This window comes from Crocodylus porosus, unplaced genomic scaffold, assembly GCF_001723895.1.
Source record: "Crocodylus porosus isolate Cpor-Errol unplaced genomic scaffold, CroPor_comp1, whole genome shotgun sequence".
NCBI classification, from domain to species: Eukaryota; Metazoa; Chordata; order Crocodylia; family Crocodylidae; genus Crocodylus; species Crocodylus porosus.
In genome coordinates this window covers 22,191,501-22,218,503 of record NW_017728947.1, presented here as the reverse complement: position 1 = coordinate 22,218,503, position 27,003 = coordinate 22,191,501, and the positions used below count along the sequence as shown (strand labels likewise).

Genomic DNA, 27,003 nt, shown 5'->3' with positions numbered 1-27,003 from the left:
GATCACCTACATTGGCAGATTTGGCAATTAGTGTATGATGATAATATTATCAAACAAACATCAAAACACATTTCTTAAAAATTCTAATTTCTAGACTAGTTTTTTTTAACATATCCCGAATATATGGAGAGCGAGTTCCATTCAGGTTTTTTTTAAATTCCTCCAGATTCATACTTAATGTTTAATGCAATGGTTCTGCAATTCCATTTCAATAAAGTTCTGTTTGTGTTTGTTTGAACAGTACCTTTTAGTTTTTGTTCAGAAATATTTATACTGTAGTTGTGTTGTAGTAATGGAAGAGGAAGTAACAAAGCCATTATCGCAATTAAAGGTCACTTGTACATATTGTAATGGATCGCTCATTCGCAAGATCTGTGTTAGGGGTCAGTGCTACAGCATGAAATGGATTGCCCTTGTTCATCCTGTAAATAAATGGATCAAATTATCTTGTATTTTCCGGGTAAAAAAGAGGTTGCAATACTCCCAGTTAGTTAATTTTAGAAGATACACATTATGAATGAGTTGACTAGGTTAAAAGATAGATTTTTGGTATGCATATTGTTAGTAAGGTTAGAAATATCATGTATCAAAATGTAATGCGTTTTCCATGAAAACTTGTAGCATTTAATGTTTCATTGTTGATAGTTAATAACTTTGAGAAACTGAAAATGCTCCTTTTTTTTGTTTATATAATATTCATTAAAGTCAAGTTCTAGCAGCCAGTCAGCTAATAAGACCTATTACTTTTTGAGTAACAGTGCCAAAAAAATAGAAGTTTGATAAAATTCTAAATTCAAATATATAATCAAACTAAATCATAGACAAAAAATATGCATGTGATAAACCCATTGCCAACATTGATATATAAAGGAGATATTTTGTGCCTTTGGTTATAACCAAAGGTTAGCTATGATTTTTTTTTCTTGTTGGGCTCAAAATCAAAGGGAATAGGGTGACTACTGATAAGAAAATTTAGGGTAATATTTCAATATCAACTAAAGAAGTTAGGAACCAAGGGCCACATTTAAAACAGAACTAAAGTGAACTTTAGATGGGTAGATTCAAAACTGTGATCCCCAAAACCTCTGATCAGCAGCCAGGTAATCCTGAAGGCTTCTGAATTAACTAGGCACCTCCCTTTTTGACCTGAATGTTTCTTAAGCTTTCTAAGTGATTATGTTACTAAGAGTAATATAAAGGTAATGTATGGGCATGCAGGGAGAAAATCAGGAAAGCCAAGGCACAATTTGAGATGCAACTGGCAAAGGATGATAAAAGGCAATAAAAAGGGATTTTCCAAGTGTGTCAGAAGTAAAAGGAAGGCCAAAGAAAATGTTAGGATCTGTACTGAATGATGAAGGCAGTACAGTTACGGATGATACCTTATTATGAGTGCAGTTGGCAGCAAAGATAGGGAAAGAGACAAACAGCCTAAAGTAGTAGATAACTTGCTAATAATCACTTTGAGAAGCTAGATGCTTTCAAATCAGGAAGCCCAAATATTATGCACCTTGGAGTACTGAAGGAATTGGTCACGGTGATTTCAGAGCCATTGGCTATCATCTTTAAGAGTGTATGGAGGTCAGTGAGGTCCTAAATGACTGGAAGAGGGCGACTATAGTGCCTGTCTTTAGGAAAGGCAAGACAGAGGATCTGGGGAATTATGGGTCAGTCAAGCTGACCTCAATACTCAGAAGGAACAAGGAGCAGGTCCTCAAGGAATCCATTTCAGAGCACTTGTAGGAAAACAAAATAATTAGAAACAGTCAGTATGGATTCACCAAGAGTAAGTCAGGCATGACCCACCAGATTTCCTTCTAGAAGATGACAGGTTCCTTGGATGGCAAGGATATGATATACCTTGAATTTTTGCAAGGCTTTTGACACCATTTCCCATAACATTTTCATTAATAAGTTAAGGGAATACAGATTAGATGAAAGTACTGTAAGGTGGATACATAACTGATTGGCTCATCATGTTCAATAAGTATTTATGAATGGTGCAATGTCTAGTTGGGAGGGGGTGAGATTACCCAGGGACCTGTCCTGGAGGATGGGATTGAGTGCACACTAAACAAATTTGTGGATGACACCAACTTTGGTAGTGTTTCAGGCACTCTGGAGGGTAGGGCTAGAATCCATAACTACCTGGATAAGTTGAAGAAATGGTCCACAGTAATTCAGATGAAATTCAATAAAGATAAGTGCAAAGTCCTGGATAGATACAATCACTGCATGCACATATACAGATCGGGGAACAATTGGCTAGGCTGCAGTAGTGCAAGGAAGGACCTGGGGGTTGGAATGGACCAATATGAGCTAACAGTGTGCTTGTGTTGTGAGAAAAAAAGCAAAAGACAACATCATGTAGGAATGTTTTTGCAGGAATTATCATTTGCAAATCAAAGGAAGTGATTCTTCTGCTGTATTCAGCACTGGTGAGTCATCACCTGGAGTACTATGGCCATTTTTTGGGCCCCACAGTTCAAGAAAGATGTGGATAGATTCAGTCCAGTGAAGACAAAAGTGATTAGAGGCCTAGAAAACATTATTTATGAGGAAAGGTTGAAAAAAAACCTAGGATTATTTAGTCTCAAATCCCCCCTCAGTCTTCTCTTCTTCAAAGGCAATTATAGAGAGGAAGGAGATAAGCTTTTCTATGTGGCTGTACGGGACAGGACTAGAAGCAATAGCCTCAAACTGCAGCAGAGAAAACTCAGGTTGGAGATTAGGAAGAACTTTATCACTGTGAAATTGGAAAAGGGTAGTTAGCTGTGTTAGTTTGAAGCCAGGCAGAAGGCAAGGACAGGATATCACCTCTAAGGTGATCACCAGGGTATCACTGGTTCAGAGAGGTATAAGCTTTCACAGGCAACAGCTTACTTAAGAACTACTGTACTATGAGGGTAGTTAAGCACTGAAACTGACTACATAGAATCTCCATCTCTGGACATTTCTGAGAGCAGATTACTTGGATACTTAACAGAGATTGTTTCATCAGGAATGATCCTTTCTTGAAGTAGATGATCTCCTGAAATGAAGTTCCTTGCATCCTTCCATTTTTGTGATCCAGTCATCCTAGACCTCTGTATTTGTCTCCTATGCATGCATACTTTTAGAAGCTAAGTTCCTGGCTAAGTTTGGATCCAAAAACTAGGCAGTACAAAGACCAGATCCAGTTGGTATTCTCATAGCATGTCTAATGAGCATTAAATTCAGCATGAGACACAATAGCCACTTTAATCAAAAGCACTGCTAATGGTAGTGAAGATAACTGTGTTGTATGTAATAATTCTATTAGGGTGAAAGCACTTCCTCAGGTGTTCAGGGAACCTAGGTTTGAATCCCCATCAGCTAAATGGGATTAAGGTGCTGTAAGGATCCACATGTTTCACTTGTCAGAAGAGCATCTTCACCACTAGTTATAACCAAAGCTACATGGAGCATCTTTCCCACTTCTGGGCAGCAAAGAATGCAAGAGTCATGGAGCCAGAAAAAGAATAAGAAAAAGTGAAAATGACTTTGTAACATAGTAGCTAAAACATTCATCTGGAATGGAGAAACTCTGGCTTTTGATAACTGATCCCTTGACATTTTAGTCATTTAAAATTCATGGGGTTAAAAAAAACCCTAGATTTAGAACCCAGTTTCCTTCCCTCCTCACTTAACAGCCTTGACAGCTAGACTGCAATCAGGCTTCTTACATGTGCTTGCCTTATTAATCATGACCTCATGAATCTTGGAAAAATGCCACTCGATTTATCAGTCACACAGGGTGTGTCTACATGTGCATTAGATCCGGGTGCAGTTTACTCCTCAGTAAACTACACACAAGTAAATGCTCTCAAGCAGGCATCTGCACGTGCAGGGAAGTGAGAGCAGATTCGCTGGTAATGGTACCAACTTGCACCTGCTCCCTGGGGCCCTGCAATGGGTCCCTGCTGCCACCAGAGGGAGCTCTAGGCTCCTACTGAGTGCCAGCCTGAGGAATGGCAAGGAGCACTGGGCCAAGAGACAGCTATCTTTTGGCCAAGGCTGAAACATTACACCCTGCCCGGGGGGGCTGTCTGCTGCCAAGATGGGGACAATGTCCCCCTGGCCTGGCAACAGGGAGCTCCTGGCCGTGGCTCCCCAGTCAGGGGCAGGGAGCTTAGCAAGAGCTGCAGAGGAGGGGCAGGTCCCAGCTCCCTACCCCAGTCTGTCCATGGGGTTGCTAGCAGCAAGCCCCAAATTCCTCACCCCTGCAGCTCCTTACAAGCCCTGTGCCTTGATCACCCAGGGCTTGGGGCTGGGACTCTGACTGGGACACTGACCCTTGATCACATGGGGCAGATGTTAGGGGGCTTGCTCCCCACTCACGGAGCTGAGTGAGGAATAGGGGGGTGTTCCCCACCCAGCTCTCCACTTACGGGACTGGGCAGGGAACAGGCTTCCCAGCCTAAGCTGGGCTAGATGTGAACCTACAGGTTCACATAAGGATCTCCCAGCACCTGCCTCACAGCCACAGAGCTGGAGCTGGGAAATAAGGATCTCCCACTACCTCACTCCCCGATCTCAATGTCAAAACAGGGACTAGGAGGTAACACTCTCCCAGCCCCTGCTTCCTAATCACAATCTCAGAGTGGGGGCCTTGGAGCTCCCTGCTGCTGGGACAGGGGGACATAGTCCCCGCCTGGGCTCTAATAGTGGAGCCTGTCCTGGCAGCAGGTAGCTTCCAGAGTCAGGGAGCAATCTCCCTTCCCCTGGTGGCCAGCTGACTGTGGGCAGATTTGCCCCCAGTTGGTTGTCTACACAAGTGCTACTGCACAGTTAGTAATTGCAAGTAAATTTGCTACTACATTTGCAAGTAGCAAATTTACTCACAATTAATGAGGTTTACTGCATTGTAAGTACGTGCACATGTAGGTGCACATATTTGTAGATGCAGTTAATTATGCTACTGCACAGTAAATCATGTAGATGCCCTCACAAAATTCTTTACAAGGTAAAAGTAAAACATAACACTGGTTTGGGTTAAAATGGCTGAAATTCAAAGCTCCATAGCACCTTAACTGGCTAGTGCTTCATAGTTTGACTCCAAGAGAGGAGTTATAGCTACTGAATTATGCCTCCTGTCTTGAGAAACTCTTTTGAAGTAGTAAGTAAATACAGGTAAAGAAAAATGGTTTTCTCAAGCCACTTACATTAAATGGTGATGGCATCCCACTCTGGATGAACCCCAGAACTTAAGAAGCTTGGAAAAAATGGAAAACAGTATTGCCTTCAGGAAGAATCCTAATATACATTGTGCCTAAATTACATATGTGCACCACCATAACTTCATTTTTTTGTTCTACTTTGCCCTGTGATATAATAGAATTGACTTGCATGGTTACCTGCTGGACAGAGAAGAGGGAAGAAGAGTTCTTCTGTGTTTTAGACAAGCAGCCTACCGCTAAGGGCACTAGACAAGGGAGCAGCCAAGAGAGCCAAAATTGGGGCCCAGGAAAACAAATCAAGGGGCCTACTGAAATGCATATGACCCTGGATGGGAAGAGGCCCCGAGTTCTAGCTTGGACCTTTGTTCCCAATGTCATACAGACTTCCCTACCACTCTCCATCAATTTTATCCAGTGTATATTAAATGTAAGGTACAGTGTGGCTCAGCTTCAAAAGGAGGGCTTGAGTCTGGATAACGTCTTCCCTGTGGCATGATAGAGCACTTTGCTGGGAAGCAAGAGATGTAGGCCTAGAACCTGAGTGTCCCATTCCCTGGGCAAGTCCCTTGCTCAAAAGTGCAGGAGGGTCCCATTCCTTGAGTGTCTAACCCCCACTAGCTATGGGTTTTTGCTGTCTTACAGTTTGGGGACTTACCCAGCCTTTTGCAGGTACATGACTGAGCATATGTCACTGCATACCGGCCGCACTTAGTATGCTCAGTAACCACATGGACACTTGTGTGTGCCCAGATCTCAGTTGCATGCTGTATATAAGTTCATGTGTGCCATTTAGTCTTGTAACGTTAAATAGGAGTTAGGCGTTAGGGTCTTAGACACAAGTTATTCTGTTAGTCTAAAAGGGCACCTATGCATATGCAGCAAGGCTGATCTGATGCACTGTAATAACAGCGCCTAAAAGGAGACTTGATTAATCAAGTCTGCTGGAGCATGGTAATAACTGTGCTTCAGCAGACTCCAGCGTCATGTGTATCAGCATCCCCGCATTGAAAAATGGCGGCCAGAGCGCTTTCACTAAAGGTTGTTCGACAGGCTTTAGTTAAAATGCCCCTGCCACCATTTTTCAGCATGGGTAGTCTGTAGCATGTGATGCTCCAGATGTTTTAATTAGAGCAGCTCTTGGAGCCTCTCTAATTAAAGCACCTCCCCACACACACTCCTGAAGCAAGTGTATAAATGCTCAAAGATGTCAAAGCACACTAAAAAATCAGGAAAATTATCAGCTGTTTTTCCTTCATCAGTTACTGAAATTCAGTCACTACTGAGACAAAATTTGATAACTGTGGCTAAGTACAGACATACCAAAAGCCCAAGCCTAATACATTTAATCTTTGCAAGTTAGTTTAACCTGCATAGATTGAACCGAGAAACAGGTGACTTGACATTCACTTTTGATTCCACAAATGCAGCCACATGTCTGTAGTGACTCAGGCTAGAAGCCAGGGGGTACTAAAGCAAGCCCTCCCTTCCCTTCCCCAGTGGCCAGAAGGCTAGAGGGAGATGGCTGAGGGGGGTGGCTAGGCCCGAGCAAGCTAAGTACAACTGGGGAGGGTTTCAAACCTCCACCCTGGCTTGCAGGATCTGCCCGGCTTTTCGCTGCCCTGCTCGCCACTCCAGCAGCTGGGGCAGGGGGAGCCTTGTGTCAGGGCTGCCAGTCATCTTATGTAGAGTTTAGAGCATGGGTGTGTACAGGACGGTCTGGACAGGAATGCTGCCTCAGGCCTGGCTAAATATGAATCCTACAGGTCCCTCCCAGCCCCACTCCTCTAAGATTCCATGACCTGATCCAGAGAGGAAACCCCTACACTGCTTCTCCAGGAACGGAACATTTCAGGCCCCCATTCTATTGCAGAAAGAAAAGGGAGAAAGGTCCAGGGCCTGTTTCCACGCTGGGAAAGTCACCTTAACACTGGAATGCACGAGCAGCTGCATAAAGCAAAGGGGCACACATTCACAACCCACCCCCCCATGAAGTGAAGCAGGGCCCAATGCTCCACAGCCCCTGCTTTCTGCCTTCGCTTCCCCATGGGCATCCCACAGCCATGAGCAAGGACCAATGTCTTTCCACTCAGGCTCTCTCCCCCCAAACTGTGTATTTTAAGGGCTGAAGGGAGCTGCCTGACCTTCACCCTGGACATGCAGGAAGGAGGTGGAGACTCGTTGCTGCCGAGTTGCTGTTCTTTGAGTGTGCCTGGCATGGGGGGGAGGGTGAATGCCTGATTTCTGTGATGTAACAATGGGGAGAACACAGGGCATTCAAAATAAGGCACCAGACCCGGGGGCACCTGCTGAGTGGCTTCTTCCGCCAGGGCCATGCCTGGGCCGAGGCCTGGCACTGGGCGTGTGTCCCCAGGGGGGAGGAAGGCAGTTGCACTGATCATGAGATAAGTGGGGATCCTCCTCTCCCAACCCCCACTGCCAGCTCCACCCAAGTTGCTCTCACCCATCTTGGGAGAGCCATGGCTGTCACTGGGGATGTTGCCAGTGCTTGTCCACATAGGTGCTGGGCACTGCAGCTGCCTAATCGCAGCCTCCTTTTTCAGACCACCTGGCCTGGGCAGCCCAGCAGAGGGGCTCAGTGTGGGCAGGAGCAGGTGCGGCAGGTCCCCTGGGAGGAGCCAGCTGGCTCCTGCAGCACCTGGGCCAGCCTGCACCAGGCCATCCAGCAGCTCTAGCACTGCTCTGGGGCTGCCCCACCCAGGGCTGCTCCCTGCTTACAATGCCTGGGCCCTGTGCAGCTGCTCTAGGCACTATGCCTGGGTGCACTGCTTGGCTGGGGCAGCCCTGCAGCAGAGTTGCTGGGCAGCCAGGTGCAGGCTGGCTCAGGTGCCATGTGGGCCAGCTGGCTCCTCCTGGGGGATATAGAAAACAGAAAATTAGGGTTGGAAGGGACCTCAGGAGGTCAGTCCAATGCCCTGCTCAAAGCAGGAACATTCCTAACTAGATCATCCCAGCCAAAGCTTTATTTAACTGGGTCTTGAAAACTTCCAAGGATGGAGTTTCCACCATCTTTCCTGGGTAACCTGTTCCAGGGCTTTACTACCATCCTAGTGAGGAAATTCTTCCTAATATCTAACCTAAACTTTCCTTGCTGTTTTACTACCCTCCTAGTGAAAAAAGTTCTTCCTAATATCTAACCTAAACTTCCCTTGCTGCAACTTGAGAGTATTACTCCTTGTTCTGTCATCTGCCACGACGGAGAATAATGTAGCTCCATCCTCTTTTGAACCCCTCTTCAGGTAGTTAAATCCACACTCAGCATAGGCAATGCTTGGGGGGCAGGGGGCACGGAGGGGCATGTGGCCTCCCCCCCCCCGAGATTGGCTGACAGCACCGCCAGCTTCTCTGGGCAGTCGTTGCTCTCCACCCCCACCCCCGTGCTGCTGCTACCAGCCTTCTGCGAGAGCTCACAGCTTGCTGCCAGCTTCTGCAAACCCTTGCTGATCACCACCGCTGCTGGCTTCTGCAGGCGCTCACTACTTGTAAGCCCCTCTACCCGCCCCCACTGCTGATGCCATCTTCTGCAGGCGGTCGCTGCTTGCCGCCCACAACTTGTGCCCCGCCCCCAGTCTCAGGAAGCACCAGTCATCCATGCTGCTCAGTGTTCTCTTCTCTAGACTAAACAAGCCCAGTTCCCTCAGGCTCTCCTTGTAAGTCGTGTATCTCAGTTTCTGAACCATTTTTCTTGCCCTCTGTTGGACTCTTTCCAATTTGTCCATATCCTTTCTGTAGTGGAGGGCCCAAAACTGAACGCAGTACTCCAGATGTGGCCTTGCCAGTGCTGAATAGAGGGGAATAATCACTTCCCTTGAATTACTGGCAACACGCCTACCAATGCAGTCCAGTATGCTCTTAGCCTTCTTGGCAACAAGGGCACACTGCTGGCTCGTATTCAGTTTATTGCCCACTGTAACTTCCTGGCCCTTTTCTGCAGAGCTGCTCCCCAGCCAGTCAGCCCCCAGCCTGTTCTGGTGTATGGGATTGTTCTGTCCTAAGTGCAGGACTTTGCACTACTCCTTGTTGATCCTCATGAGATTCCTTTTGGCCCAATCCTCCAATTTGTCTAGGTCACTCTGAATCTTACCCCTACACTCCAGCATATCTACTGCTCCCCCCAGCTTGGTGTCATCTGCAGACTTGCTGAGGGTGCACTTTATGCCATCATCCAGTCGTTGATGAAGGCACTGAACAAAACTGGCCCCAGAACCAACCCCTGGATCACTCCACTTGATACTGGATGCCAGTTAGACATCAAGCCATTGATTACTACTGTCTGAGCCCAATGCTCCAGCCAGTTTTCTATCCCCCTTACCATCCATTCATCCAGTCCATACTTCCTTAGCTTGCCTGCTAGAATGTTGTGGGAAACAGTATCAAAAGACTTGCTAAAATCAAGGTACAGTACATCCACCCATCTCCCTGTATCCATAGAGCCAGTCACCTCATCATAGAAGGTAATCAGGTTGGTCAGGCATGACTTGCCCCTGGTGAATTCATACTGATTGTTGCTGATCACCCTTTTTTCCTCCAAGTGCTTAGAAATTCATTCCTTGAGGATCGGCTCCATGATTTTTCCAGGGACTGAGGGGAGGTTGATTGCTCTGTAGTTCCTTGGATCCTTCTTTTTCTGTTTCTTAAATATAGGCATTATGTTTGCCCTTTTCCAGTCATCTGGGACCTCTCCTGATCTCCATGAGTTTTTAAAGATGATGGCCAGTAGCTCTGCAATCACATCAGCCAACTCCTTCAGCATCGGGTGCATACCATCCTGCCCCAAGTACTTGTACATATCCAGCTTTTCTAAATAGTCCCTAACCTGTTCTTTCACCACTAAGGGCTGTTCTCCTCCTCCTCAAACTCTGCTGCTAGGTGCAGTAGTTTAGGAGCTGACCTTGCCTGTAAAGACTGCGGTAAAAAAGGCATTGAGCATTTCAGCCTTTTCTGCATCCTGTTTCAGGAGGTTGCTTCCCCCGTTCAGTAAGGGACCCACACTTTCCCTGATCCACCTTTTGCTACTAACATACTTGTAGAAACTCTTCGTGTTACCATTCGCATCCCTTGCTAGCTACAACTCCAGTTGCGCTTTGGCCTTTCTGACTTCATCCTTGCATGCCCAAACAATGCTCTTATATTCTTCCCTAGTTATTTATCCAAGTTTCCACTTATAATCTTCCTTTTTTTTTTTTACTTAGTTTTCTGAAGAGTTCCCTGCTAAGCGAAGCTGGTCTTCTGCCATATTTGCTAGTCTTCTTGTGTATCGGGATGGTTTGTTCCTGCACTCTCAGTAAGATTTCTTTGAAGTACAGCCAGCTCTCCTGGACTCCTCTCTTCCTCAGACTGGCTTCCCAGAGGATCCTGTCCATGAGTTCCCTGAGTGAGTCAGAGTCTACTTTTCTGAGGTCCAGGGTACTTACTCTGCTGCTCTCCAACCTTCCTTTCCTTGGGATCCTGAATTCAGTCATCTCATGCTCACTGCTGCCCAAGTTGCCATCCACTACACATTCCCCACCAATTTATCCCTGTTTGTGAGCAGCAGGTCAATAAGAGCATATTCCCTAGTTGGCTGCTCCAGCACTTGCACCAGGAAGGTGTCCCCAACACTCTCCACAAACTTCCTGGATTGCCTGCACACTGTTGTATTGCCCTTCCAGCATATGTCAGGGTGATTGAAGTCCCCCATGAGAACCAGGACCTGTGATTGGGAAGCTTCCTCTAGCTATTTGAAGAAAGCCTCATCTACCACTTCCTCCTGGTCTGGTGATCTATGGCAGACATCTACCACAACATCACCCTGGTTGCTCTCCCCTCTGACTCTAACCCAGAGACTCTCAACAGGCCAATGTCTAGCTTCATACTGGAGCTCTGAGCAATCATATGGCTCTTTTACATAAAATGCAGCTCCTCCCTCTCTTCTCCCCTGCCTGTTCTTCTCTTCTCCCCTGCCTGGCCTTCCTGAACAGTTTGTACCCATCCATGACCAAGGTCCAGTCAAGCGAGCTATTCCACCAAGTCTCTGTTATTCCAGTCACATCATAGCTCCATGTCTGTGCACGCACTTCCAGTTCTTCCTGCTTCCCTCCCAAGCTCCCTTCATTTGTGTACAGGCCCCTGAGGTAATGAGTTGATTGCCTTGATTTCTCAGGAAGTACGAGAGCACCTCCCTGTTTCCGCCTCCTGCTTGCTCTTCCTCCAGGTCTCCCACTTCTCCACTTACCTCAGGGCTTTGGTCTCCATCTCAGGACCTGCCGCTGCTGCAGCTCCCAGCTGTGCAAGCCCTGTTGCTTCTTATGCAGCTGGCCCAGCTGCCAGGCTGCCCAGACCAGGTTGTCTGAAAGATAAGGCTGTGATCAGGCAGCTGCAGCACCCAGGATCACTGTGGGCAAGCACTGGCAACTTCCCCAGTAGCAGCTGAAGCTCTCCAGAGGTGGGTGAGAGCGACTTGGGTGGAGTCAGCAGCAGGGGTTGGGAGAGGGGGATCCCCGCTTGTCTCCTGATCAGTGCCACTGCCTTCCACTCCCCTGGGGCCACCTGCCCGGTGTCCTCATGGGAGGGGAACATAGCCCTGGCAGGTGGAGAAGCTGCTCAGCAGGTGCCCCGGGTCCAAATTGCCCACGTCTGAATACCCCATGTTATTCCGATCATTGTCACAGAGCAGGGCAGGGCCTGGATCCCTTCAAGGACATCTCTACCCCTGCTCACCTTCCCTCTACTTCTGCCCGTTACGACTCTGGCCCAGCCCCTCTCTCCCCCACTTCACCTCAGGCCTGGGGCCAGCATCTAATCATGCCTCCCTCCCTCCCCCTCCACCACTTATCCCACCCCCATCCCCTTCTCAGTCAGCTGGAGCAATGATAGTGCTCTAGCTAGGGAGGAGAGGGGTGGGGGCCAATCCTGCTCCCCCTAGCCCAGCCCAGGCTGTGAAACATCCTGGGATGCCGGGGGAATATGAGTTAACTTAAACCAGGAAGGGATCTGGGACAGAAGTTCCTTAAACTGAGCTGACCTAAATCAGTTAAGTCTGATATTATATTCAACCAGGTTTATCTTAAACCAGTTTCAGCCATTTTGAAAGCAGTTTATGTGTACTGAATTTCTGTTCTGTTACAGGTGTAAACCAGTTTCTGATCACTTAAACTGGTTCATGTGTAACTTTTGTCCCTAGTCTGAGTAACAGAACACAACAGCAGAGCAATAATAGTTTAAGTTAGATAGTGAAGAATATGTAATCAAACTGAAACTTGAGCCACAGTTTAGCTAGCTAAAATTTAATTACCCAAATTAGAGTTTGACCATCTAGAGATGACTATCTTTCTTCTTGTGAAAAAGTTTAGTCCTTGAAAGTCCATGAGTGATTAGAAGACCTCAGTTTTACATTTAATTTAAATTTCATCTCTCCTAGCACAGTGCTCCTTAACACTGTTGGTGTTTTATTTCACTGACTTAGAAGGAAAATTGTCCCTACTGAATTGTCAATATCACTTCCTTTGGGAACACATCAATGTTTCTTAGAGATCTCCTATAAAGGGTAGTCTTTTAAGCTTGTGAGACTTAGAATCACAACAAATAAAAAAAGCAGCAGCAGCAGCAGCTAACAATATGACTGCAGTACAGAAAATAAAAGATATTGAGTACTATTTTTAAAATAAAAATGTTTTACTAACACAATGTAGAAATATTATGTCCTACCTACCAAAAAGTAAGGTTCAATATAAAAATGAATTGCCTTCTGGGATTTGGGCAAAAAATTATTGCCTAGGTTTTGTATATAAGCAGCTGATCCATCCTTAAGCAAAATGGTTGAAGACTCCAGCGGCTAGGGAATAAGTAAACCTATAAACTTCAAGTCTGGCTTACTACTGTTTGTTTCTGACCCATTTCATACCTGGGGGGGGAAGGGAAGGAGGGTGCCTAATTTTGGTTAGCTATATGTGTTTTAATGGCAATTTATAAATATCACTGGTTAAGTGATTTGAAGTTTAATATTAACTAAAGATCTATCAATAGGATTTGTTATGCTTTGCTTGGCACCCAGTCCTTAAATAGACAACCAAAAATTACACACTGCTTTTACTAGAAACTGCATGACCAGTGTGACCAGTATACCCTTGGTATATCTGTCTAAATCTTAGGTAATATTAGCCTAAAATTCAATGCTGTCAGAGTAACCACAAACCCATCTGCTTGAGGACAGCACATTGAGTGAGGAACTCTAGAACATGTAAGTAATACTTCATAGCTGTAAGCCAAAATTTTTAGCAATTACTAGTGGTTTTGATTTACCTGACCTAAGACACCTATAAATAGTTGGACTTGCAGGTGTTTTTAGGTCAACATGTGGCTAAGCACATGAGAAAAGGTTTGGGTTATGTAATAAACCTTAACTTTGGCACTCCTTTACCATGAATTCTTTAAAGTTGCACAGTTGTTTGCCTGGTGGGGGGAGGAATGAGTATATAGGGCTATCATTACTTAAAATAGGGTTTAAAACTGTTTTTGAATTTTCAATTCTGGTATTACACGGGCATTCTAGACAATTGTGTATACTCATTTTTATCTTGTTAGCCTAGAGAGGTACACAGTTGTTTTTTCTGAATTTTCACTGCTTATCGGGGTGTGGACACTGAAATTTTCCCCAAGGTAGAGAAAAAAGATGTGCACCTTTGACTTCCTAAATAAAAAGGCAACTTAAAGATTTAGTCACAGTTGTGCTATAATGCAGCCATACCTATGTAAGATCCCCTGGGAGTATACAATCAACATCTTCAGCTACCCTAAATATATTTCCAAGCCAATACTTGAGACAGATTTTTTTTTGGGGGGGTGGTATCTTGTATTGGACCAACGTTATTGTTGGTAGAAATCACTACAACACTCCAATCCTATTACTAGGCAGCACTTCTGACCTTTTGGTGTGATGCTGGGTAGGGCTCTTACACTGCTCCAGTCCTTTTCAGCTGGCCCTCTGCCACTACAGGCTATGTAATATGAGTTATACAAGCTTCTGCTAGGTTGTAACCTGAGAGTCAACCTATCCCAGTATTTATTAGCATTAGGATGAATATGTGTTAAGACAAATTGATATAATTGTTTCTTAATGCTTTATATTACTGTTAGAATAAGGAATTAATAAGAGAATTAAATGTTTAAATTTAGATGTCCTTTTCAGCAGAGCCACAGATAGCCACAGGCTGTTTCTGCTTTGTCTGCATCATTGTCTAAACTAAAAATAACATTCCCATAGTGTTATTGGCACAGTTGTTTTAGCTACTCCTTTAATTCTTTTTAAAAATGGAAAGAAAGGCAGGCAACATAAATATTAAATGTGTGCAGCGATTTTTAGTAAGTAACTAAGAACAGATTCCTGATACTGTGAAGAGCTGGTTAGTTAATGGAATTCACATTTTGCTCAAATAAAGGGGCATTAGTCAATGTAAATAGTCTTTTAATACATTTTGCTTAAATTGTATTTTTGTTTAATCACTTTAATTTTTATGTATCATTAAAATATGTATCTATTTTTAAAATGTATACAATGTGAACTCTAATATCCATAAAACATGTAAAGAATTCAGTCAAGTTAAATGACATTAAATTTAAACTTGATCTGTTTGTTTTTGTGTCCTGATTAAGCTATGTGCTTTATAAATTTGTTTTATATTTTAATAGCATATTATGAATGGGATAATCATTCATTTTCACTAATGACTAGTATGTATTTCTCATATTGCTCATTAAATGAATGAAAGGTCATTTGATATATCATTCTTTTAATAAAACCTTTTTTGTTAAGAAGATAATTAATATTACCACATTAACAAATCAATAAAATCCTTTGGAAAAAGAAAAATTGTCATTTTTGCAAGATCCGTAGGAAAAAGAAGCAGCATGGTCTTCTGCATTCTACATGGCTCATGGCAATAAGAGAAACCTTTCTTGAGAACTTATGGGGCAATCAGTTATACAGGCTGCAAAGAGAGCATAGTTCTCAGTTGGCCAGCTGCAGTTATACAGGCTGCAAAGAGAGCATAGTTCTCAGTTGGCCAGCTGGTCTTGGGCCTATATATTCCCCTTGCCAGACATGAAAATAGCATTCTAACTGTGAAGGGGCCAACAGGAACAGATTAAAGGTACTGCATTAACCCAATTTTATAGTAAGTATGAGTGCAGAAGTGTACTCTGTGGTTGAAAGGATATTTTTTAAATATATGAGTTATATAAAGAATTTAGTTGTAGCAGATGCGTTGGCATCTTTCCATTTTACTGGTCATGTGCTTTAAAAGGTATTGTCATTCTAATTATCTGTAACAGTGATTCTCAACCAAGGTGTCATGTCACCTGATCTGTTGTGGTGTTTCTGAGTTCTTTGCAACAGAATAATTGCTCTATTATTTTTAATAGTAGTAGTCAAAAAATGAGTGAAAATTAAGTGCTGACATTTTCCAAGGGGTACCTTTAATCTAACAAGGTGTGCTTTGAGTCTAAAAGACTGAAAACCACAGACCTATAACAATAATCATCATCGTTGTTGTTCTTTACATTTGTATATTGGCTTATATAGAATGTGACTTCTTGTTTTTGTACACTCAAATGTCAATGCCTATTTGCACCCTGAATTTATAGATGCACGTTGTTCTGCATGTTGGAACCTGAAGTTGTGTGTGTTCATGTCAGGGCATATGTGTCTGAAAAACTGATCTTAAGTATTTGTCTAATTCTGTTGTTTTTAATTTTTGTGTTTTGAAATAGTGTGTATGCTCATAAAAGACCATTATTAATGGAAGGGAGGATAATGCAAGACATAATAGAAAGTGAAATGTTTTAATTTGTGCTTTGCTAGACCAATAATTCCTAAACAGGGTGCCATGGTTTCCTGGGGTGCCTTGAAATCATGCATTGTTAGCACTGTTAGGTGTGCAAATGTGATTCACAAGATGAACACAGAGATATCTTTAATGTTAAAAGTGTTCTGACCTGTTGATCTCTGATTGAGTTCCATCAGAAATTCAACAATCACGATTCCTCCATCCAACTATAGTGCATAGTTAGTTGCGCATAGTTGGTAGGGTCGGAAGGGACCTGAGCAGATCAAGTCCGACCCCCTGCCATGGGCAGGAAAGAATGCAGGGGTCAAACAACCCCAGCAAGGTGTCTATCTAGCCTCCTTTTGAAGACCCCCAGAGTAGGAGCTAGCACCACTTCCCTTGGAAGCTGGTTCTAGATCCTAGCCACCCTGGCTGTGAAGTAGTGCCTTCTAATATCTAGCCTGAATCTACTCTCAGTCAACTTATGGCTGTTATTCCTTGTTACTCCCAGTAGCGCTTGGGGGAACAGGGACTCTCCCATTGCCTGCTGGTCTCCCCTGGCAAGTTTATGGGCGGCCATCAGATCCCCTATCAGCCTTCTCTTGTGGAGGCTGAATAGGTTCAGGTCTAATAGCCTCTCCTCATAGGGCCTGCCCTGCTGACCTCTGATCATGCCAGTGGCCCTCCTCTGGACCCTCTCCATGTTGTCCACATTCCTCCTGAAGTGCAGCGCCCAGAACTGGAAGTAGTCCTCCGACTGCAGTTTGATCAGTGTTGCATAGAGAGGGAGAATCACCTCCTTGGACATGTGTAGATGCATGACAAGGTGCAATTAGCCTTCCTGACTGTGTCCCCACATTGGCAGCCCATGTTCATCTTGGAGTCTCTAATGACTCCAAGATCCTTTTCTGCATCTGTGCTGATGAGAACGGAGTTCCCCGGCCTGTAGGTATGTTGCTAGTTCTTTCTTCCTAGGCGCAGTGCCCTGCACTTGTCAGTATTAACTATCTCTTGAATACTCCAGCACCAACATCTCCTTTTTAGACACGATGATCAGTATCCAGAATGATAAATTACAGACCACGTTATACAAGAAACCCACAGACCAACATACATATCTGCACAGAACCAGCAATCACCCTAAAAACACCAAAAAAGCTGTGATATACAGCCAAGCCCTCAGATACCACCAAATGTGCACTGAAGAGAACACCTGGGATTGCCACCTCACCAATCTTAAAAAGGCTTTCACCCAACAAGGACACTCCTCCAGAGACATAGATCACACATTTGAAAGAGCCAACTCCCTCGAACCCGTATGGAAAATCCTCAAACAATTGCAACCCATACTAGAAAGAGACCCTATTCTTAAAGAGATCTTCACAGAGCTACCCATCCTAGCTTTCAAACAAGCACCGAACCTCACCAACCTCATCACCAGAAGAAAACTTCTTCAGACCCAGAATACACCAAATGGATCCAGACAATGCCATGACAAGAAATGCCAACACATCTCCACCACTGCCACAATCACTATACCCCACAACAGAGCCATCAGCATTCCTGGATCTTACAGCTGCACCTCCAGAAATGTAACATATCTCATCCAATGCACCAAATGCCCAAATCGAAAATATATAGGTGAGACCAAACAACAACTGCGCACCAGAATGAACACACACCAGAAATCCATCAAAGACAGGAATACCCAATTACCTGTGGGGGCACATTTCTGACAAGGAAACCACTCTCTCTCCAATCTCTCAATCCTGATCCTCAAAGGAAACTTACAAAACACTTCCCAGAGACGAGCCTATGAACTCCACTTCATCAACCTCCTGGATACTAAAAACCATGGACTAAATATAGACATTGGATTTATAACACATTATAACCTGCCTGACAGCTGACTTTGCAGGTACTTCTCCACTATTCATCCCCCTTCTCCCCCACACCCAGCCTGTCTCTCACCCATTGACTCCTCAATTTACATTTTCACTGACTGCCTGTCTTGTATGCATACCAGCCCAGCCTCTGGCTTTTTTACTTTTCATTCCATCCAGGAAGAGTACACATCAACTGCTGAAACTTCCTTAGCCAGACAAAGGGTTTTTGAACCTGAAAGCTTGCTTAAATATTGTTCTCCAACTACTTAGTTGGTCTAATAAAAGATATCAGATTAACCTAAAGAACCTTGTGTGCCTATGTCCTTAGACCAACACGGCTACAACCTACATCCCTGACCTGTTGTGGTCTTTCTGAGTTCTCTGCAACAGAAGACTTGTTCTTTCATTTATCTGCAGTCAAAAAGCAAGTGAAAACCAAGACCTGGCATTTTCTGAGGGGTGTCATGCTTACTAATAAGTGCCTCAAGCCTAAAAAGTTTGAAAACCAGTGATACAATGAATATTGTCATTTCCCACAAGATGCGTTAGAAAGGTGGACTAATGTTCCAATTTCCACATTACAATTTCTAAATATGATGAAGAAGGTGCAGAGCATCTTCTGCAAAGTATATGTTATCCCAGCAAATGAGAACTATTTTCTGGAGCTGTCAATTAAAGGCATACATTACATATTAAAGGAGGTATATGAAAAATGACAAGTATGATTAAGTTTCAAATGTAGATGGGTTGCAGAGGTATACCTTAAAAATATGAACAGGTACTGTACAGTTTGAATTGAACCACAATTCATCTGTTAGATTTTAACATTTTCAATAAGAAATGGAGAATCACAATACTTATGCTAATTAGCTGGTGAAGACTAGTGGTGCATTTTATTGTTTTTGTTTATTGTTTGTTTTAATTGAAAGCAAATGTTTCATGTTGTAGCTGCATTTCTGAACCATCAGGAAGAGTTTAACACTTCATATGCATGTTTGTTTATTTCTTTTTTAAAATATACATATTCATAAAGGTATGCTGATAAGACTTCATGTTTTGAGCCTAATAAAAATGTAAAAATACTTGAGAACTTGAAAATCACACTTACTATTCTTGTTTCAAATTTCGTTTAATATATTGTTCTGTATGGTTTTATAATAAACACATTATTCCTTGAACAGGAATTAAGAGTAAAGCTGCCAGGAAGGGGTTTTGTTGTCAAAGTAGTTCCCGCCTCATGTTTTGTAAGAGATTTCATGGTCCCATTGTAAAAAGTGGATGATTTAAAACGTGTTCCCAAGATAAACTTTCCCATTGTCATTAATGAGGATGGATAATACTGAGTGACAAGTGCATTAGGAATGACACAGAAAGAGCTGTTAGATTTGTCAGAGCATATCACTTCAGGCAATGAAACTTGAGGACATTTATCTTTTTGGTAATTTTTTGTATTGTGAGGACCAGGGCTTGTGATAACTCTCACAGGTGTATTTTATCATTATCTTGATGAAATTTAGCTGGCTTTTTAAAGATGATGCATATGACCTGTGTATTGTAATATTTAACCTTACCCTATTTCTGCTGAGTTCTTTGCACAGAAATAATTCAGCAATAAAAATAGTCATTTAATTTCTAAAAATTATTTAAAAATCAATGAACATTTACTTCCATATTTTACTTAATGAGAAATATATATAATCTTATACCTATAGAAATGATTTTTAATATCCATTTATATTTTAGTACTTACAAAATAAAGCTTGTAAACAAGATTTAAACATTAGGATTTATGCATGTAATTTACACTGAATTTAAAAATCAAATTTTTTCCATGGAAACATTTTTTCAAATATTAATCATTGAATAATTAATAATATATGACACTTTCTAGTTTTTAAAATCTCTCCAAACTGCAGCATGCCTATCAATTTCTATTTTGAACATGCAATTGGTCACTTTTTCGCCTTGATTCATCTTCCCTGGCTGCCAACCAAATTTTGCCTCTCTATACCTTTTTGACACTAATAATGACTGAGTTTCTGTTCGTTTGCGTGCAAGATTTCCCAAGCGGCAGTTTGGGGCTGGGATAAACTATCTATCATGATTGCATACAACTAATCTGCTTCAACCAAACCACACAATGATTGAAATTACATTTGACAATTCACCTCTCCTTGGCGTGCCTGAGGTGAACATAGCTACAGACCATCCCTGGAAGGGCATAGCAACTCCTCCATATGCTGGGGAGGATCCTTTTATTTGTGTCAAGAGACTTTTAGCAAAACATGTCGAAGCAGAGAAGATTTTTTTTTAACTTCCTTGTTTTCAGCTATATTGCTGTTGCTGTTCCCCAAGCAGAATGTTTTATTTTTGTAAGACATTCTCTATTAATAATTCACTACAACTAGTAAATGCTTGTCTTAATAAGAATTTATGTCGTCTAATGTAAAAGTACATTCATTAACGTAAAAATGCAATAGGTGCATAAAATGTCATTTATTGTTTATGAGAACATTATTTTATTAACAGAACATGTGATAATCAAATATCAAACAAGATGCTTGTTATTCTGACCTTTACCAGAACTCACACCTGCTTTAAGCATTTTGATAATATGTAAGCTAGGAAAAATGACAAGGGAAAAAAAGTGTCTAACACAATTTTTTTTAAATAAATTACAGTAGTATATATTTATTTCAAGGGTTGCAGTTTAACAAACAATAAAATATATTTATTCATGCATGTTTTCTTTAAAAAAGACTCAGCCTTCAGATTAGGACTTTCCATAAAATAATTTTAAAAAATGAATATAAAAGTATTTTTGCAAGGTTTCTACCTTTTTATATAATCTGTTTTGTAATATAGACCTCAGTAGTAAGTCAGGAAAATTCTGATATAGTCGCTTTCTTCACAGTTGTTTTATTTCACATATGCTGAATATGTATTCTTCATGAATTAACAAATTATAAAAATGTTCTTGATACAAAGATATGTTCAGCTAATAAAATCCTGCCGGGGGGGCGAAGGTGGGATACTTACTCTTACCTACTCTGATACTTTCCTGTTATGGTTGCAGTATGTTAAACTAAATGATTCTACTTGGAAATAAAATGTATTAGAGAAATGCGCTCTAAAGGATTTTTTACTACCTTTTAATTTTAACAGGACATTTTACACTTGGTATGTTTCAATCAAAACACAAAGATATGAAGCCAAATTGCCCTCTCAACTAAATGAATGTCTGTCTATCTATCTATCTATCTAGATATAGAATATATAGACAGAGATATCTCTATGTATGTCTATATATTTATATAACTGTATAGATACAAAGGTAGCCCATTACCACTATTCCCATTCTGTTATGTTAATTCACAGATCTCTCATTTTTCAAAATTCAGATATAATTTTTAGGCCTTTTATTCTCCAAATTAAGGTAATGGTCTTTCTGAAATAGCGGACAGCTTCATACTGTATGTTCCTTACTTCTGGCAGTGTAGCTACAAGTACAGGATCATGCCTCTTTCAGCATTTCAGCTGACAAACCCAAAAGAACAGGACCTTGCTACGTGGTTGAATCATGAAATTTAATAACTAGTGACCCTGAAATAAGGGAGAACTAATTCAGCCACACAGTCATATATAGTTGATTTGCTCCAATAACATACAACGTATATCCTATTTCCCATATTTATTAATTTATTACCAGTGACTTCCTTCTCCTGTGCTTTCTAAGGGCTTGGGTTTATTACACAACATAGTGTCATATAGAAGTATCTGAGCAAGCTTTAAACAAACTTGTTCTGATACTGGAAGCAGTATAGCCGCAATAGAAGTAATGCATTTTACCCTAATCAGACTACTATGTTAATGTAGCTATAATGCCTTTGATACCCAAGTTAGCTCTAAACAAGCTAGCTTGAGTATCTCTACTTGGCACTGTTGTGGTGTGTAAGCATATCTTTACTCTTTGTAAAAAATATTCTGCCTCTACACACTCCCAGAAACATAACTTTTTCTTAACGATGACCCATAATTTAGTATCTTCTTTTAATAAATAGCATGATGATTATGCTATGTCTGTACTGAGTGACTAGGCTAAGGCCCAGCTCTCAGCCCCATCACCTCGGGCCCTGCTGCAAGAAACACATGGGACATGTGGGTTTGGACTGTACCTGAATGACTTCATGTTTTAACAGGCTGAGGATGAGACCAGAAGGATCTGGTGGCCTCAGCCTGCTGGCCGTCTGTAAACTCACCAGAGGGGACCAGCAGAAAATAGGTGAGACTCTGTTCCCCCAGGCACCACCTGGGATAACAAGGAATAACAGCCACAAATTGATTGAGAGAAGTTTCTGCCTTGATATCAGGAGACATACTTTACTGTTAGGGCTGCCAGGCTCTGGAATGGGCTCCCAAGGGAGGTGGTGCTCTCCCCTACCTTGGAGGTCTTCAAGAGGTTGGATAGATATCTGGCTGGAGTATTATGATCCCAGCACTCGTCCCTGCCCAGGGCAGGGGGTTGGACTTGATAATCTGTTCAGGTCCCTTCCAGCCTTAGAAACTATGAAACTAGGACGATCAGAATTTTTTTAATTGTTCTAATGACTGCCCTTTTTTGCATGTAGCAGAAAGTGGACACATAATGTTGTTCCTAGATGTAGAATTGCAGTTATATTCAGTTATAGTCAGAAAATTACTGTGTAAAAAGTGTCCCCTTCCTTTTAATACACCTGCTGCTTATTATATATTAAGCTATATGACTCTAACTTTACTGACTAAAATGAGATTTTAAATTATTCCCCTCATCATTGTAGAGACAGTAAAAATTTGGCGGAAAGATTTGGATTATTTCTGGATTTGCAAATCATCAAAAAAGCGCAAACCAAAAAAGGGACTTGGTCTTAGAATCAGTTTTTAGGTAGAGCAAATAAAGAACATTTCTGTATATGTGAACTGGTTAACTTTAAGCTAAAGTTATTGACAGAGAAAATTTGTAAAGACTTTTTCACAGAGTTAAAATTATATTTTATCTCAAGAGTGCAGAGCTGATCTTACAGGAAGTCTGAAAAATTGTTGTATTCTTTGCTTTCTAGTAGCAGAGGACGTGGGGCAGAGCCAGGGAGAAGGGGGGGCAGTGACTGTCTCCACATCCAAGTTCAGGTTTGGGGCCAGGGTCGCAGCTGTAATCATTGTCCTCCCCACTTGTACTCGAATCGGAGACAAAGGGCTTATTTCCCCCACGTTAAATGAAATGAGTGTGTGGTACGTGTTCCAGACCTAGGACTGCACCAGCAGATGCCAAAAATCATTGATTGTTAACATGGGCCCTGTATTACCATGGGTCCAGTCAAGCGCATGTTGGCAGCCCCAGATCTATCTTAAGCTGATTGTCAGTAGTGGCCCTGGACAGACCCAGGTCCTAGGGCTATCCCCAGCCTAATCCCCAGTGGGAATTGGGCTGCCTTGTGCCTGGTCTCAGCACTCAGATGAGCACTGGGATTGGACATGGGGGCAGTCCTAGGGTCCAGGTCACAGTAGTCTGCAAGGTCTAACTAGAGATGGCCCAACATCCCAGTTTGGCCCCAGCAATCAAACAGTTGGGATCTGAGGAGTTTTATACCCTAAACCAAACATTGCGCATCCTGCTATGTACATCTGGTAAATCCCAATCGTGGCATTATTTTAGCAGTTCCCAGGAGCTGGTGTTTTTTAACACATTTTGAAGAAAGCATAAACTGATTTTTACATACAATAATATAGCCAACAGTGAACGCTTGTTTGTGTTGATACATGCTAGTCTAAAACTTGCAGTTAGTTTTCAGCACCCAGAACTGCTGCAGTGACTTAAATTTTGCTTTCCTAGCAGTGATCATAGAATAAAAGTAACTTTTTGATGAACTGTTCCCATGTAATCATATATCATCATGATTACACCTTACAAGGGCTATCAAATGGCACTAGCTGAAAGGAGGATTCTCTTGACCTTAAGATGCTTAGGTTTTCTGCAGTTTTTATTTTGATTTTTGGTGTAATCAATCAGTAGTTACCCAAAATGAGTTTGAAGTTTGTGATTTCAATCAGAAGTAAAGTGACTATATTATCAAGGTGTGGGGCTTAGTAAAATCCATGCCTCTCCCTCTCCTAATTTCATAAGACATTCTAAAATGAACAAATTTTACGTTAATAAACAAAAGGCAAATAAAGTGGTTAAGATACTTAGTAATGATAACAGTAACCAATTTTGCTAACAAATCATATGTAGAAAGAGTTAGCCACATAGTCCAAAGCAGGTACAGGAAGTTATTTAGACCTGCAGTTCTGGGGAGCTGTCACAGGCTAGTCAGCACTTCCTCCCCTGCCCTGCAACAGCCCAGAGCCCACATGCCCTGTGGCTCCTCTTTGTCACTTCCACCAGCACCCAGCAGCAGCTCAGCACCCACCCCGTGCCCACTCTGGACTTGCCTTGGCTGAAACCCGCACTTACAGCCCCAACCCTGACCTGCCCCATACCTGCTCCAGGTTGCCTGCCCACACTGAGCAGCAACAGCAGTGGGGGTGGCTGTGAGAAGCTGCTGCTGGGCACAGGTGAAAAGTGGCCGCCTCCCCCGCACCACTGCCAGGCCCTTCTGGCTGCAGCTGCCCAGAGCCCATGCCTGAGCTGCCCTGTGGCTCCTCTCCAATGCCACCACTGCCCTGCTGATGGCCCAGAGGCAGGAGTGACAACAGCATATAGTTGCCGCAGGGCAGATGGCACGTGGGCTCCAGACAGCTGCAGCAGGAAGGGCCTGGCTCTGAGCAGAATGCTGCTCAGCATGGGCAGACAGTCTGGAGCAGGTGTAGAGTGGGCCAAGGTTGGGGCTGTGCACATAGATTTTGGCTGGGCCAGACCTCTTCCACTCTGGTCTGGGTGAGTCCAGAGTAGGAGCGGGGCAAGGCGGGGGTGGGGCTGTGAGCATGGGTCCCTGCGAATACCTCAGGGCTTAGTCCAGCAGCACCAGCACATGGAAAGAGCCTCTGCTGCCTGAACTACCTAAAAATGCATTCCAGCTTTGAAGCCACCTCAGCCACACTGTGTGCCTGGGGGTGGCAGGACATACCATGGACCAGACAGAGCCTGGGCCAGGCAGGACCAAGGGACCCACCAAGGACCAGTCTAAGTCTCTCTGCAGACCAGATCCAGCCCACAGGCCATATTTGCCCTCCCCTAGTCTAAAGGCAGGCTGAAGGCAGGGCAAAGTAGCACCTCAAAAACTAACTAAGCTTTCATAGGCTGCAGCCTGTTTTGTCAGACGCTATGAATGGATTTGTAGAAGGTGAGTTTGAGATTACAGAATATACTGTTTTGATAGTGTTCTAGGTTTGTATTCTGCTCTCTCTCGCATACAGTTCAACTTTGGATTTACAAAATTAAGTCCAGTGACCTGTGCAGTGGAGATTGCTCATGTAACAGTTATACAAGCAGGTTGGGCAGTGTAAGTAAGGTGTGGAGTTGGATAAGGTGAACAAAACAAACATCTGTCAAAAAGCAATCTGATTTCTAAAGAAAATGTGATATGTATGTTATGGATGATGCCAGGCAGGCTTAATTATGTGTTGACTTCTAACTTATGCACTTAAAAGTTTTCTTTTCATCTTCTCGCTCCCAATTATGCCCTCAACCGTAACTAATTTTGACCCTAGGTTTATTAACTATCTGGATGTGTAATTACAAGAGTAGTTGAACAGTACATTGCATAATCAAAATCTGTTTGTAACTTCTTAGCAGAACCATCTGTATATTACTGTAAACTAAATTTTGGATTGCATTGTTTTAATTACAGAAAGTGAAAAAGTAGCCTTTGATAACTGGTGTTTTTATTTTTTCTTGTATATTTTGTTTCTTTGAAAGACAGTGATACAATTACATTCAACCATTGCTGGAATAATCTTTAAGTTTTAGTAAATGTGAGTATACACACTGTGACTTGTAACTGATGTTCATTGTATTTGGTGTGTACAAATGGGTTTTGTCATTTGTAAGTAAAAAGTCAGTGCTGTGCCAAGCAAACTTAACAAATGGGTAACCCTTATGGAATGATGTTTGTGTCCTGCATTTTAGTCTTAGGCTAGGGACAGAAGTTGTACATAAACTGGTAAAAGTGATCAGAAACGGGTTTAAACCTGCAACAGAACAGAAGTTCAGCACACATTAATCAGTTTCAAAATGGCCAAACCCAGTTTAAGATAAACCTGGATGAATATAGTATCAGACTTAACTGATTTAGGTTAAACCAGTCTGTGAAACTTGTGTCCCAGATCCCCTCCTGACTCAGTTTATGTCCCAGTCCCCCAGCATCCCAAGATATATTGCCCCCCCACCCCTGCTAACCTCTTTTGCAGGGAAGGCAGTCTAACTCTGGCTGTGCTGTTTGCTCCATCTGAGCCAGGACCAACCCTGCCTCACAGCTGTCACAGAGCTGAGCCAGCAATGCCTCTTCCTCCCACTCTGGTCCTGCTTGTGCCTGCCAGCTCTGCAGGACAGTGGCAGGGGGAAGGGTTGGCAGAACAGAGCTCTCTAGCCCTTGCCTGTGATGGTTGTTCTCCTCCCCCCTCCCAGGATAGGCCCTCACAGAACTACTTGGGGGAAAGTGGGAAAGGAGTTCCCCCTCCTGACCAGCCCTCAAGCTCACTTCTGCCCATGTGGGAAGAGCTCCAGCCTCTGGGGGTTTCCCTTGACCAGCCTAGGATCCTCCCCAGCCCTGGTCTGCCTAGCTGTGGGGGGTGATTCTGCTCCACTGTGCAGCTGGGCTGGCATGAATCACTGACGCACAGGGGAGGAGTGAATGAAGCCCCCCCCCATCCCAGTCTTGGCCCCCTAAGCTGGAATCTTCCCAACTGGGGGAGGCTGGGCCCTGGAGGGAGGTTTCCCCTCCCCACCCAGCTGAGCCAGCTTCATAGGAAGAAGGATCAGGCTCTGCCACCCAGCACAAGCCCCTGATGCTACCTGGCACATTTGGTGGCTGCTGCTTATGTCAGGTTTTGGCAGAATGTGCCAGGAGGCCCAATGGGCTTGCATAGAGTGGTAGCCCTTCATAGAGGGAAGGATCAGACCTCACC

General features: G+C 43.1%; 1 protein-coding gene across 3 annotated transcripts in view; it reads left to right on the top strand.

Moving 5' to 3' along the window:
* The window catches only part of ELP4 (elongator acetyltransferase complex subunit 4), a 251,079-nt gene that overhangs the window by 123,076 nt on the left and 101,000 nt on the right, over positions 1-27,003 (top strand). Inside the window, exon 10 of one of the 3 annotated variants that reach the window (XM_019552042.1) lies at positions 25,796-25,861. The exons of the other annotated variants lie outside the window; for them this stretch is intronic. Within the exon in view, the coding sequence (XP_019407587.1) occupies positions 25,796-25,846 (51 nt within the window). The 3' untranslated portion in view covers positions 25,847-25,861. Of the gene's footprint in view, positions 1-25,795; positions 25,862-27,003 lie in introns of those variants that run through there. 3 annotated transcript variants of the gene reach the window in all.